This window comes from Belonocnema kinseyi, chromosome 8, assembly GCF_010883055.1.
Source record: "Belonocnema kinseyi isolate 2016_QV_RU_SX_M_011 chromosome 8, B_treatae_v1, whole genome shotgun sequence".
Taxonomy (NCBI): Eukaryota; Metazoa; Arthropoda; class Insecta; order Hymenoptera; family Cynipidae; genus Belonocnema; species Belonocnema kinseyi.
In genome coordinates, this window is record NC_046664.1 from 98,580,199 (window position 1) to 98,596,760 (window position 16,562).

Genomic DNA, 16,562 nt, shown 5'->3' on the forward strand with positions numbered 1-16,562 from the left:
TTAAATTAAAACAATAATTTAAAAAAATTAAACATTAAACCAAATTTCTGTAATAAAAATATTTGATTATTGTATTTTTAATAAATAAATAATATTGACCACATAACTATTTTCTCAATTTCTGCAATTCGGGAATTTTCTAGTTTGTATAGTTTATTATTAGACAGCATTCGGACTGGAATTTTATTATTCGGGAATTTTCAAATTCGATAATATTGTAAACTGTTAAGAATTTCATTATTCTAGAATTTTTTAATTCGGGATTTTCAGGTTTCAGGATTTGTTATTTCGGGAAGTTTACAGTGTCGAAAATATTTCAAAAATTTAAAAAGATTTATAAAATTGTAAACAAATTTCGAGTCAGCTGTATCAATTATAACGATTTAAAGTTTATTTAAAAATATATTTTATGGAATATGATATTTTTTATGAATGTGCCAGTGAAATTCTGTTCGTCTAATTTTGTTTGCCAATGCGAAACGTAATCTGGCTTGGAACTGTCGTCTTAACATCTAAAAACCGAACGAACAATTTTCCTATCACTTGGAATTATAATTATATTTTATAAAAACGTTAGAATATATAATAATTAAGAAATTGGAAAATACATACGAGAACTTAATTAGACGAAAAGTCTAAAAAAGTCCGTAGAAATTGCAGACCACAAAAATAAAAATAAAAACTAAATAATATTAAAGAACTCTATATAGACTATAATATATAGAATGAAAATTATAATTAATAATTTTAGAATTAGTGGAAAATATATGAAACCGTAATATAAATTACTCATTGACTTATATTTGTGGTATTTATTAAAACAACCAAGTTTTGCAAAGTTATAAATGTAAAAATGTTTTAATTGGCAATTTACTTTCAATCCAAATGGTTCTTGTCCAAGCTAAGTTTACCATCAGTGCTCCTCGAAGATGTGCCGAGAGTTGCTTACAGCGCTCCAAGTGGCTCTTGGCAAACTATATCGATCGGTGCTTTCTACCGCGAGCGGTGGGTAGAGGGGAAGTGACTTTTTTTCGCCGGACGCGCCGTCTATATTTATGGCGGGCAACTAAGCCCGCACCGCATCTACGTTTATAATATCTTTGTCATAATTCATCATAAAACCTCATTTTTTTAATGGATCTACACGCCTACTTTGATAAGGCTATGCAAAAATTGAAAATTTCCGTCCTAAGCGACTCGAGTGATGAAGAGAGATTCAGAAAAAGGACTCAGGAAAAAAGTATACGAACTTTCCTTTTACCATTTTTGATAGTATTACTTGTTATTTAATTGTATAAATTGCACAATCAATCTGGGTGTCTGCATCGCACCGAGAAATTGGGAAAAACAAGAGAAGTTTATTTAGGATCGGAAATTTTGTTCTTATAAAAAAACTACATTTTTCTACTTGATATTCTTTTTATTGATCAGTCGAAAATCAGAAAGAGGAATATTTGACTTTTTCACGTACGATACCATGAAAATTAATTGATAATCGAGTATGTATATATACGTTATTAAATCCTATTAATGTTAATTATATGAATTATATATTTTTCCTTAAATACATACTTTGTATGTAGCTTTCAGAATGATATATAAAAGGACTAAACTGAATCACGATGAAGGCATTTTTTCAATTTTTGAAGAATAAATCGTAAAAATAGTGTAAATTGCAATGGTTTCTTGATATATTAGTAATATCCAATATAATAAACATTTTAGTATTTAACTACGTTGGAAAAAACAATTGGAGAAATTCGAAAACATCGCATATGTAGGAGTAAAATAATAAAGTCAAATGAATATATTTTTAAAATAAATTTGATAGTAACCTCTTGATTACTCATTTCATATATTTTACTAAGAATATTTCTTTCATCAGAAAACATATTTTAGATCCGATTATATAAAAATTTACCTTTAAGTTTTGAATTGCAATGGTCGAGAAAAATTGCGTATATTTTTCTCAATTAAAGCAGCTATCCGGAGTTTTCCAATCTACTCACTATGCGGAAGTATATATGTCCTTTGCAGTTTTAATTACTGTGGAATAAAATTATTTAAATAAACTAAAAATATTTTTCTACCTATTCCTGTGCAATTATTTTTCTAATTTCTTCACCAAATAAAAAAAAATGTTGTATACTTTAAACATTATTTGGTTTATATCTCGCGTTTGTATGGTTTTGTTTTCTTGGTCGATGAAACCAACGTTAAATATATATGCTGCTGATGTTACTTGAAAAACGAAGCAGGATGAAATTTAAGAAACCTCCGACATAAAAATCGAATGCAATATTAAAGATACTAAAATCATGTTATTTATTTTTTGTCATTTCGTTAGAAATTTTTACCCTTACCAGTTATTACACAAAAATCGTACATAAAACCAATTTTAGACGATATTTAAAAAAAAATTTTGTTTATCGTGAATATATTCATCACAATTAAGTTAAAAATAATACATTTTGATAATAAAGAATGTAGGGGAGAGCGGGGTGTGATGCCATATAAATTATGTTTGAAATGTGATTTTTATGTGTATATTGTTTAAGGTGAAGCTTGCATTATCAGGGAACATATGTTGTTACTCCAAACCTAATTTCAGCCAGCGTATCCTATACCCTGGAGCACAGTGACTGATATATTACTGCCGGTTATTTAAACAATAGGAACACTGCAAAATAAAAATTATACATTTTCAACACTAATTTAATTTTTTCTTATTAATCAAAGTAAAGTATGTCGCAAAAGCAATTATCACCTCTTACTCCCTGCTGAAATACATGGGCGCGGTGGCATTGTAATTTGAAATCTATTGTCGACCGATATTCTGTTTGCAAGTTTTCGAATATAATATTTTCTAACCGAGCTGAGCACGCCGAAAGTCGATGAATGCGACTTTCAAACTGCTCTGCTCATATTGGTGTTGTTTCGATTCGAACTAGCCAGTTTCGAAGTATTTTGCACACTTCTACTTCGAACGTTTCTTTTAAATGTTTAAAGTAGCATGCACATTTTGATTGAAAATTCGAATAAACGACTGCACAGCTCTAGTTAGGAGTCATATTATTTATGTATAATATTTATTTATTTGAGGGCACATTTTTATCGTAACATGGTATGAGAATTATCATATAATTTCTAATATTTTTAACAAATTATATATGCTTTGCATCAAGAGTGGTTTTATTATATATCAGTGATTTATTCCCATTGAGATTTGTTGAATTGAATATAATGTATAAAAGCGATGTAATTTTTTATTTTGACGCATAAGGTCTTGTAATTTTCTGTATAGTTTGTGGTGTAATTTCCACTCTAGTTCCAAAAAAGTAAATAAGTTCATGATAAGAAGTGTAAATTAAATTGGTAAATTATAAATAACCACGTATACTTTTTATGAATTAATTTTTTTTCATTTTTTAATTTTCAGTGGGTGTGCGGGGGTGACTGGAGTGATGGGATGGGGCCAGAGCCCCATGGAGTTCGGGTAGACCCGTCTCCGGCCCAGCTCCCCAGCCCCCTCCGCCATCGTTATCGCCGCTGCTCCTGCAAGAGACGCAGAGGGCCGCCTCGAACGCGATGGAGGCCTCTAGCACTCAACACCCGAAGGAGAAGGAACCACGCGTTCATAGGCCTTGCGCCTTCGACAAGGTATGATTCCTGTACTTCCATAGTGTGAAAAGAACCTTTTTCTTAAAAAGAAGAAATAATTGAGTGCGCTGCTATTAGCCTATCTGCGCAGATTCTCAAGAAACCTGGAGAAATACTGTCGAAGAAAGGCTCTATCTACAAAAAGGTAATCCTACACGGTGAGAAGTTTGGTAAATCCGTCGCGCTAGCGGTGAGAGATTTGCTGCACTTCGATCTCGTGCGGCATCTTCTGCAAATTCGGGTCACTGGTTACCCTAAACTTGCGGAGAACAGTCGCTTCGAAACGTGGGTGCTATATTTTCCTAACCTGCGCAAGCGCGGAGCTGTGCCGCAAGCGCTGCGTGTGCAGAACGGCTCGACGATTCTGTTGGTTAAACGGTTCGGCCTGTTCGAGATAATGATTCTCCCGAATCAGTGGACCCGTTCTACTAAACAGAAGTGGCGCTGTTCACTGTGTGATTGGCACGGCAATTGTACGTGTTAGGTGAGCGGTTCCACCAAACTTCTCTTCCTGTATCTATACAAATTTCAGTATTGCGGGGTTAACTGCTGAAGCACTAACAATAAATAGAGCAGATCCAAATCTGCAGCTTCCAATGTAAGATTATTTTTGGAAAAAAAACTATCGTTCAAAGGTTATTTCAAATTACACCGGCCAACATGGTTTTGTTGTTTGAAAGTGGATTGTAATTTCTGAAGTAATTTTTTACGTAGAATCCGAATCCGGGGTCAAAATTGGTCCATCACGTCAGGATTTTAAGATATTTGAGGTTATGTATCTAAAAAATGGCGTTTTTGGCTACATTTGAGGTTATTTAAAGAAGACACAAAACTTTTTGGGATTTTTCTTCAGTTGTATCATCTAGTACTGTTCTTTCTCTTTAATTTGAGAGTCGCAGAGTTCAGCTATTATTTTTCTTCACCTAGTTACGCCAATTTGAAATTACGAGATATGTCCCATTATGTCTTGAGCATTTACTTTAAATACTTTGAGGCAGACATTTTCTACTGGGTGTTTTCTCTTGAAAATTTGTACTTGGGGGTGTTCGGGGTTGTTGAAATCCCCAAAAAATTTGTGACTTCTGTACATAACCTCAAAATTAACCAAAAACGCCATTTTTTCGGTACATAACCTCAAATATTTTTAAATCCTGACGTGATGGGCCGATTCTGACTCTAGATTCGGATTCTACGTAAAAAATTACTTCGTAAGTGACCCTCCACTTTCCAACAGCAAAACCATGTTGGCCTGTGGTATTTTAACCCTCTACCGCCCACAGTAACATACAAGGTGTGTTAAAAAAGTAAGGTGACTTTTCAATTTTCGCGGGCTACGTACATTCAAGTTTTAAATTTTTTGTTTTGTTGTGTTGGTACACTCGTCACGATCATATGTTCACGGTTTTGACTATATACCTCGTCTTGTTTTTCTGGCAGAGGCGTAAAAGGTTAGAAAGGTTTGGTGTGCTCGGCGATTTTCTTCTTTCGAAAAAAATGGAGCAAAGAGTATGCATTAAATTTTGTGTGAAAAATGGAATCCAGTGCTCTAAAACTCTTGAAATGTTGACACTTGCATACGGTGAGTCTACTCCGAGTAAGAAAAATCTGTATAAGTGGTACAAGCTGTTCCAAGAAGGCCGAGAGGATGTCTAAGACGAACCTCGCCCTGGACGTCCCAGCACGTCAACAACAGATGAAAACGTTCAAGCAGTGGAAAAAAATGGTGTTGAAAAATTGCCGAATTACCATCAGAGAAGTTGCTGAAGATGTTGGCATATCGGTTGGCTCATGCCATGCCGCACCTGCTCATTCATCGTTGCTTGTGAAAGATTTTCTGACCAAAAACAGCACCAAAGTCATGCCTCAGCCTCCATATTCACCGGATTTGACCCCCAGTGACTTTTTTCTATTCCCAAAACTGAAGAGACCCATGAAAGGACATCGATTTTCAACGATTGAGGAGATAAAAACAGCATCGCTGAAAGAACTCAAGGCTATACCACAAAATGATTATCAGAAGTGCTTCGATGATTGGAAAAAGCGTTGGCACAAGCGTATTATATCTGATGGGGATTACTTTAAGGGGACAACATAAATATTGAGGAATAAATTAATATTTTTTGAGAAAACCACAAAGTCACCTTATTTTTTGAACACACCTCGTATATGTAACGTTCAGCAGCCTTTAAGTTTTTGAATTGTAACTTTGAAAAGAATATAATTTCTTAACGCACCGTTTTACATGCTAGTCAGGACGTTAATAAGCTGAAGTATTAGTTTTATGTACACTCCGCCATAGAAATAACATGTTTAAAAATCTCCAAAATCAGAGCAAAAGAAAATTTTAAGGGCGGTAGGGGGTTAAGCAAATGCTCAAGGCATAATGGGACATATCTCGTAATTTCAAATTGGCGAAACTTGGTAAAGAAGAATGGTAGTTCAACTCTGTGACTCTCAAATTAAAGAGAAAGAGCGGTACTATATGATACAACCCTGCCGATAAAAATCTCTGAGTATTCTCTAGCGAAATAGCCTGGACCATTTGAGACTATAAGCAGAGTCGATTCGAAACAATTTAGTCTGAGAGATAGTCTGAGAGATTTGGGTCCTTTTCAAGGTCCTTTTAGTTGTCTTTTTAAGAGTGGCGCGACGATCATATAATTTTTTTTTGTATTCGTCACGTACCGGGTGGGCAGTTATTTACAGTAGTTGGCCGTCGCTAATCCGACTCTCCCTTTTTAAATTTCTCTTCAAATTATTAACACTTTTTTTTAATTAATGAATTTTCTCATTACTCTTATTTATAATTATAATTTATATACTAATATACAATTTTCCAGTTGGATTAAAAAATGTTGTCCTTTTTGGCGTATCTCATTCCATTTACGAGAAACGTCGTATTAATTCCAATTTTAAGCATTTTTAAATAAAAGTTAGATATCTGATCTACCGTATCTACCCGTAGATACCAAATTATTATGTTTTAGGCTGTTAACTATGAAATTTTAAAAAATATACTTCTAAATTTTAATCCGATATCTTAACAAAGGACACTTTGAGTGTCGGCTACTCTATTGATATAGCCCCTCTGCTTGTTATTTATTATCAAATTCTTATTTCAATTTCAGCCTCTCTGCTTTTTACTTATGATCGTATTTCAATTTCGGAAAGGAAATTTTCGACATTTTAAAGCCTTTAAAACATTTAAAATAACTACCTGGACCTTTGCATATATCTACCTGAGTGCCTGCGGAGAATTTCTCTGAGCTTCTCTGACCCTAGAGAATCTTCAGAATATACTCAGAGATTTCTTTCGGTAGAGAACTAAAGAAAAAATCCCAAAAATTTTGGTGTCTTCTGTACATCACCTCAAAAGTAGCTAAAAATGTCATTTTTTGGTACATTCCCTCAAACATCTTAAAATCCTGACGTGATGGGCCAATTCTGACCCCGGATTCGGATTCTACGTAAAAAATTACTTTGCAAATGATCCTCCACTTTCCAAAAACTGACATGACCCCATTATTTAAAGGCCTGTGTTAGTTTTTTTCCAAAAACAATTTTTCAAACACGTTTTCTATGGTATATCCGTGTGACTCCAAGTGTAGATAGAACCCTTCTTCAAAAGTACGACAGTATGATCCTTGTATATTCAAAAATGTATCAACCGATTTTGGGAATGGAAAAGAGAGATTAATACCACCTGATGAATTTGGTCTCTTCCTATAAAAGAGAGTCCTGAATTTCACAACTGAAAATATACTTTACAGCTGGTTATCACTATTTTGAAAGACTGTGCCTGAAACTCTAAAGCGCTCTATAATGCGTCGAGGGTGCAGTTCATCCCCATTCAATTTCCATTCTCTCGTGAAACAGAGTACAGTGTAAACTTTACACCGTACATTTTTTATTTTGGTGGTTTATTTGATATGATTTGTTGCCTACCATCAACAAACAGACTCCTCAAAATCCTAAATAATGAGATTTCCTTTAAAAGCATTTCAGTTAAAATGTTTAATTACAACGTTGTCAACGTTTTAAAATTGAAAGCCTTTTAAATTTGGAACAACTCCGATGGTAAGAAATTCTAGTTTGAAGTTAAATTGAGGTCACAATAAACTTTTGACAATTAAAAGGCCTGAGAGAGCCTTTGATCATTTGTAGTCTTCAGAACCTTTTTAGCCTTTGTGAACTTTCGGTAAATTACAGTTCTTGTAAACTTTTTCAAAGAAATTAGGCAAATCTAGTGAAACCGATTTGAATTTATTTTTATAGAGGGGCTATTCACTGCAATTTTAATTGTAACATAACTTAATATAACGTTATTTTAGCAATATCGTGTGACTTCAATCCTACTTTCGTAACTTCATTTGAATCTAGTTTTTGAATTCGTTAGTTGTTGACTGCGACCAATTCAAGCGATGACTGTTGACTTAGTCCTGGATTCATGACTCGATTTGACTCTGCGTGTACTGTACACTGCAGCTTGACGTCCTTTTCGGGTTTTTTGTATCCCACTTGATCTGATCACTCGTTCTATCTTCGTACTGACTTTGCACGACGCTATATTTATCGCTGCTGACTCGCTACGTTTCAGCGCGTTCGACTTCTGATTAAATAGTCCCTCGACTTTATTCAAATTTCTTATACATTTTTCCTTGTTTATATGCTTTTTTTAAAGAGAATATTCACGATCTTTATTACCGTATTTTCTGCGTATACAAAGAACCTTCTTCATCCTGAGTCTCTTCAGATATGCCATATAAATAGCATCCGAATGAAGTGTTACAACTCATATTTTAATTTCAAATCCTGTGTTTTATCGACATTACAGATGGAGGGGCTGGTGCGGGAGATGCAAGACCCTGAGAACGGGGTGCCCGTGCGCAGCCAGAAACAATTCCTTACCTCGATCCCTTCAGCATTCATGGGTGAGTGTCAATGGTACCTGAGTTGCGGAGCACCAAATTTTGGACTTAATTTCTACAGTAGACTGCTTGCGTGTTTCAGGTTATGACCTAATCGAGTGGCTGATGGAGCGATTAAACATCGAGGAATCAGGTACGAAATTGTTCAGATTCTTTCACAGGTATAGGAAGAAATCATATTCTACATTTAATTACTTCAAAAGAATTCAAGACAATAAGACTTCCAATTACGTTTTGAAAACCGAAAAGGCCGAAATAATTGCCATTTATTTATGATATAAGGAGAACGATTTTTCAGTCGTGGAATTTAAAACATATCACTGGTCAATAAAATGTGACCTATGTGTCTACTCGTCGGGTTTTTGAGTTTTTTTAACGAACATTTATTTTCATCCCAAATCCTATAAGTGGAAATTTTGCTGACAACAATTGATAAATTACTTGAATTCACTTGAATTATTTTAAATTTGATATAATTCCTTTTAAATTTACTTTCAACTCAATTCCAGCGAATTGGAAAGAATTTGAGGAAGATAATTCTCCTTGAATATGCATACATTGTCGTACTGCCAAATGTATAAGTTGAACTTCAATTATATTTTAATAATGTTATATATATAAAAATTTGTCATAAGGACAACCGCAGGATTTCGCCGGGAGCGGGTGCTAATCTGGAAAATTGCACCCGCTCCCAGTGAAATCGCGGTAAAATTTCATCCACAACCACGTCTCACGACCGTAAGATAGGTGGTTACAGTCTGTAAAGGAATAAATACGACGATCCAGCAAAAGCCTCGTGCACCCTAACAACACGGAGCGACCCAAGGACAACCACCTTCTGCATTTTTCCCGCAAGTGTTTTAGCATATTTTTGACACGCAGGGATGCTTTTTAGGCCATCAGCAAGTGATAACGAACATGGTTCGCTTCTCGAAGTCAAGAAGAACCATGTCAGGCCTCGAGTGAGCAACAGGAACAATTGTCGAGAATATAAAGTTCCAGTATATGCGGCACATCTCATTCTCGACAATTGACTCGATTTCCCTAGCAGCATTTATAGGAGCGACATTAAGGTTGATGCCGTAAGAGTGACACAGATGGTAATAAAGCACTCTTAGTGTCGCATTGTGCCTCTGGATGTAGGCTGTTCCCGCATTAGTTGGACAACTAGATAGTATGTATACCAAATGCTCGGGGTGTGCATGGCACGCCCTGCAGCTATCATCGGGAATGTCTTGGCTCAAAATGTTGCGACGGTATTTTAAGGTGGAATTGGCACCGCCTTGACATGCCAAAATGAAAACCTCCGTACCAGACTTCAATCCGGGTGATTTAAAGAAATCAAAAGTTAGCTCATAAGACATTGACTGATCCTCCACATTTCTGTGGAAGATGCCGTGCATCCTCTTATCGAGGAACTGCTCACGGAAGATTTTCTCTTGTGCTTTCCTAATCCGGGCTTTCAGGAGTGAGTACTGGAGCTAGATAAGATTTGATGCATTTTGCTCACCCCTAATACTGAAGTTAAGTCCGAGTGTTTCAGCAGCCTCCTCCGCTGCGTTGTAAAGAAACGCTCCTTTGCCCATTTCTTCGTGCTTCCTGACCATTTTAAGAAGAGAGTCTCTTCCATTTGCGACTCTATGTACTGTACCCAGAATGATCCTCTTGTGAAGACATTCGAAATTCAATATTCGGCGACCACCTTCACGGCGTGAGATGTAGAGTCGCAGAACACAAGACTTTAGATGCATGCTTCCGTTCATGTGTATAACCTTTCGTGTCCCGATATCAAGGGATCTGAACTCGCTCTTCGTCCATGGTACCACGTCAAATGAATAGAATACTAGCGGGACGGCAAGCATGTTCGTTGCAGATACTTTGTTCCTCGCCGACAGTTCGGAAAACCAAATCTGTCGGATGAGACGTTTGTATCTGCTTCGGAGATTATCCTTTATAGATGTCACATCCTGAATGGGGCTCTGTGGCACGCTCAGGTATGTATAAGTCTCTCCAGCGCAAAGGTGTCATATAGCGCTTCTATCGACGAGCTCACGGTCTTCAGGGATGCCATTAAGTTTTACTCGCTTCAAATAAACCTTGGCGCATTGGTCTAACCCAAATATTATATTAATATTATAAGGAAGGGTGTATCTATCAGCTATCTTGCGAACGATCAATAGTGTTGAAACTATAAACTTTAAAAGAATGTTTTCTCTGTTTAAAAAACGAAGAAAATGATCTCTATTTAAATAATAGAAGTTGATACAAAAATTTAGTAAAATAAAGCTAAAAATAAAATAAATATAGGTTTCGAATAAATTTTGTAGAAACCTTATGATTACTTCATATATTTTACAAAAATATTTTATTTTTTCGAACATTTACCTTCAAAATTATCTCAAAGACATTGAAAAATGTTTATTATATTAGATTCAACTTTAATCTTTTTAAATCATTGAATAGCGATATCATTCAACCTGTTTTAGAGAAAAATGTTTACTCTCATATAGTTATAAAACGGCAATGTAGTTTCGATCAATATTTATCACGTCAGTCTATGATTTAGGATAAGTTTTCATGTGTCAATAAACAATTGTTCTTTTTACGGCATACTCATATGTATATTATGTTAGAATTCCCATTCCTATACATTGGTTTGGGTTAAATTCCAAAAACGCATTATTAAATTGATCGGAACAAACCCAGAAAAAACCCGGAAATTTTTAATTGCCTGATCACTAGACACCCTGAATTATCTCGAGAACTATTTGATCTATCGCAAAGCAAGGTGGTCGATGGATTCTGGGTTAAAAAACTTGTAGGTAAAAAAACGGGTATCTGATTTAAATTCAGCATTAAGAATTACTGCGGAAAAGACACGTCCCGTTTCAAAGGCACAGAGGTCATATTATGTTAACCAGTGTAATTTATACTACTCAGAATTTGGTGAATTTATCGACTTACGAGCTATTGAAGTTAACATTCTAATTGCAAATAAATGAAATATTTGGTAAAATATTGTATGTATTTTTTTAAGTACATATATTTGTTTTTAGGTATACTGTTTTTAAAGATGGGAGAAAGTTAAAATGGATTTTCTAAAAAAATCCAGTATTAAAAATGTTTATTTTCTCGATAGATTTTTGACAATATAAACAACATTTTCTATCAATATTTTTTTTTGATGTACATTTTTTATCTATTAAAATTTGTTTAAAAAAATCGATTTTTTTTAGAATTTTCTTAAAGTGCCAATAAAAGTAAATATGAAGAGAGAGAAAAATTTTTCTAGAATTAAAATTTCTAAAAAAAAGTTTCTGCTACTTTTCCCCATATTTGTGAAAGAAGTTTCAGGGTTCACAGAGAATCGATTAGACTATATATTTTTATTTAGGTTAATGTTGTCAATGTGCATGAAGTAATTTTATACACCTGATATTCTGATGTCACATTTACCTAAAGGTTGATGAAAGCTTTTGTAAAATATAAACCAAGCAAATGAATATTAAATGCAACGGGTGACTATGTGTGTGAATTCAAAGGTTCACAGGAACTCAAATATCTTGGTCTTATAAATTGTTAATTTTTTCCCAAATTTATAAATAAAAAGGTTTTCTCTTTCCAGATTTAGTTATTCCAATGAAAATTATCTGACTTTATATGGACAGCATTTTTTTCGATATGAAAAATGATATACCAGAAGAAAATATGTACAGAAAATATAGTGCATATTATCGAAAATATGTTTAAAAAATGGTTAAAGTTATAGAATAACGTGTACTTCAATGTCAAATTATCCTGAAGTCCATATCTGGACCTCTCTGCATGATTTGTAATTGATTAGGTACAATAAAAAGTTTTCATTAGCGTGGGTATTGTTTCTTCGACACTATTATTTAGTCTCTTTAAAAAATTACATTTAAATTGAAAAATTGTATTTAAGGAATTATTTCTTAGCCTCTAGAAGTTTTCACTTCTCTAGTATGTAGAAATGTGAAAAATTATAGTTTCTTCTCAATTTCTTAAGAACATTAATAGTGGAGCTTATTATCTTGTTCTTACATTGTTACATTTTATGTATTTGATGTCATGAAAAGTTTTCAGAAAAATGTATTGTAGTCATTTTAAGTTGTATTAGAGTAATTATAAAATTCTGATCTTACTCACTTACACACTTACTTTATATACTTTTGTTTGGGTTAGCTTTGCATATTATTGTTGGTTTTTGAGTTACTTCTACATGTTGCATCAGTAAAGCAATATGCATATTTCATACCCCATTGTAGACTTAGTATGTATAGTTTAGTGAACATTGTTGGGCTTAGAGATATCTATATTTATATGAGCTTCAAACTTAGGCAATCTTTTAATGACTTGAAGGGAAACCCAACAGTTCTGATCTTTTTTTGACAGTAGAGGCGGTTCATATTGCTAATCAACTTTGCCAGTATGGCTACTTCTTCCCTGTGAATGATTCCAAGACTCTTACCGTAAAAGACGACAGCTCTCTTTATAGGTTCCAAGTAAGTATCATTGTCTACACATTAGTATGAAATAGAGTGGATCGACAAACGGAAATTTTAAAAATAAAATAAAAAATTCCATTCATATTCTTAAAAAATTAGATTTTGAAATTCATATTTAGTTTTTCTTTCAGACTCCCTACTATTGGCCATGGCAGCATAGAACACCTGACAATGTGGAGTACGCTATTTATTTGGCTAAGCGCACCCTCAGAAATAAACAGCGTCATGCTCTTGAAGATTATGAGATTGTAGGTTCATCACCTACAGTTTAATTCAAAATCTAATCTTTTCAGGGTGGCCACTAGACCAGGAAACCGGGAAGTGACAAAGAATTTGTTGAGATAGTGGAAAAGCCGCCCGCCTAATGGCGCTGCATTTATTCTATTAGCAAGAATTATTTTCTAATTCTTATTTTTAGAATTTAGTAGAAAAACTGATCTAATCATCTTAAATATAACATTATATCATATGAAATAATGTGATATTGAACAAGTTCGTTCAGATTTTTTTGAATGGCTGCGATTCCAATGGAAAATTGTACAGTTTAAAGCACTTCTATCATTTTAATTTATGTTCAATTTGAAAAAACTGAAAGTTAAATTGTTTACTTTTCAAAGCTTAAATTTTAACATTTCAATTTACAAGCTTAAATTTTTTATTGTTTAATACGGAATACTCATAATTTAAAAATGCGCAATTTTGAATTTTTATTTACAACCTAACAGCTAGCCACTTTTTACATTCTGAAGGATTAAAAATTCGATACTTTCATATTAAGCTATTAAAAATTGTTTGATTTCGAATTTAATTTTCACAAATTTATATAATATAATTTAGAAATGAAAGTCTTTGACAGTTAAACAATTTGCAAATAACAACATTAAAAATTGAATAACTTCATGTCGAAAGTTGATAAATTAGATAATTTCATATTTAAAGTGTTTAACATTCAACAAAAATTCTATTTGAATCCATCTAGATTAAAAAAATATATTCCAAATTGAAATCATAAACAGTTGAAATCTCCGTTATTTAAATCCTTAAAACTTTATAATTTCAAATTCAAAAATATTAACAATGAAAATTTTAATTTTAAAGAATTTTAAATTGCACATTCTAAGATTCTGCAAATTTGTTTCAAATTGAAAGCCTTAGTAATTGCGCAATTAAATATTTTATGTTTGATTTTAATATTAACTGATTACCCTGGTGAACGTTTCTGATAGAATTTCATTTTGAACCAATCCAAACAATTCCGAATCACTTCTAAACCTGTATCCGATCCAGTCTGAAGCAACTTTTCAATTCTTTTCAATCTGCATTGAAAGGTGAAATATAAATCCGAATGATTCTGAGCTCAGATTTATTTGGATTGGACGTACGGATTGAAATAAGGATTCGGATGGAAATTAAAAACTTGCTTCAAATATATTCGGATTAATTGAGATTAAATCGGATACAGTTTTTGAAATGATTCGGATTGATTCGGAATAATCTCATATCCAAAAATTTTGACATGGTAAAAACAGCGTTATAAATAGAAGAACGTTGAATAAAAAGTGTTTATCAATTTTAAATTAAAACATTCACAATTGTTTGTTTTAAATTCAATCGGTTAAAATTTTCGCAATTTAAACACGTAAGCACTTAAAGGATTATAAATTCATGACATGCAAAATCGAATAGATTGAAATTTCGAGAATATTAGACAATTTTCAATGAAAAGCGTTTTAGCTTTTACGATACTTAATTAAAGGATTAAATGCTGTCTATTTGTAAATATAAATTTGTTTAGAACTATGAAATTTCCAGTTAAAAGCCTTAATGGCTAAATAATAAAAAGAAACGTTTAAAATTGCATATTTTTTATGGAAAATTTATAAATGAGAGTATTTCAATTGCTCAATATTTCACAATTTCTAATTTTCAGTGCTTGTTTAACTTGATGCATTGATTGTCCTAAAATTTAAAATTGTTCAATTTTCCAATTTTAAATTATCTCGGTTTTAAAAGGTTGAATTTGCACTGTACAAAAGATTTGTGTAAAATTACAAAGTTTTGGAAAATTACATATTGTATCGTTGTAAATATCACACACTTCACTGTGTGATTTTACAAACGTATGTGAAATAACAAACAGATAAAGTTCCGAATAGGTGAACGTGACGATTTCCTTCACACTGCGTATACTTATGTATTTTGTCGCGCTGATTACGAAAATGATAGTGAAAATTGGCGTCTCGGCGATTTTCATGGTGAAATCGCGGAAAACCCATAAAAAAATGTGGTTTTTTGCGTTTATCACAGCCAATATGCAAAATCTCGCAAAATGCTTCCAATAAAAGTTGTAGATCTTACAGAAATACACATTTTTTGTAGGATACATTTTTTTGTACAAGTGACAGTTTTCGATAAAGTTAGTGATATCTCGATTTTTATGAAAAAAACCATAAAAATCATGCTCTTTTCGTTTTCGAGTGTTAACGGTCCCCCAGTGTCAGCAACCCGTCTTATACGCGTAATTGAATCCGTTTCCTAAGTTTTTTCAGTTTCCAGTCACAGGGGTGCCTTCCCGCCCCCCATGACGCGTGGGAAAAGGGGCAGGGGTGTGACCTTACATTATTTCTGTGACCAGTCACAAGGGTGCCTTCCCGCCCCCAATGACGCGTGGGAAAAGGGGCAGGGGTGTGACCTTACGTTATTTCTGTGACCAGTCACGGGGGTGCCTTCCCGCCCCCACGACGCATGGGAAAAAGGGCAGGGGTGTGACCTAAGTTTTTTCTGGTTCCAGTTACAGGGGTGCCTTCCCGCCCCCCCATGACACGTTGGAAAGGGGGTCGTGTCTGAACTAAGTTGTTTTTGTGACCAGTCATTGGGATGCCGGGGTTTTTTGCGTTTATCTCAGCCAATACATAAATTTTCGCAAAACGTTTCGATACAAGTTGTAGATCTTGTCGAAATACACATTTCTTATATCATACATTTTTTTCTACGAGTAATAGTTTCCGAGAAAATCACAGGTATATCTGATGAAATGTAACAAATTTCAATGCAATTAGCGACAGATCTTTCTCCACCATCCGCGCTCATAGTACTTAAGGGCATGTGTTTCTTGCGCAGTGATTTCAGATCTGAAACGAGACGTGGTCCAATACTATGACACGTCTATGTCCGTGTGAACATGGCAGGAGACGATATAAATGCCTGGGTTGCGCACGCAACCCATTTTTCCTCTTCTGAATTTGAAAACTCGAAGTTGCACGATTGCCGGTCGGAAGACTTCGGCGGTTCTATTTATATCTCTATCTGCTTTGAAATAAAATGAAGAGATTGAGATTTTAATATTTCCAGATTTCGAAGCTGGGCTGGCGATTCTCATGATTTGAATACTCCGCGCGCCTCTTTATATGCGTGTATTTTGAGGTTATTACGTTATTTCAAGTATAAA

At 34.0% G+C, this 16,562-nt stretch overlaps 1 protein-coding gene across 1 annotated transcript in view; it reads left to right on the forward strand.

Moving 5' to 3' along the window:
* Nucleotides 1–16,562, forward strand: part of LOC117177728 (regulator of G-protein signaling 11) — a 50,384-nt gene that overhangs the window by 4,803 nt on the left and 29,019 nt on the right. Inside the window, 5 exon segments of the mRNA XM_033368623.1 lie at nt 3,440–3,660; nt 8,495–8,640; nt 8,642–8,721; nt 13,002–13,111; nt 13,246–13,362. Of these exon segments, the coding sequence (XP_033224514.1) occupies nt 3,589–3,660; nt 8,495–8,640; nt 8,642–8,721; nt 13,002–13,111; nt 13,246–13,362 (525 nt within the window). The 5' untranslated portion in view covers nt 3,440–3,588.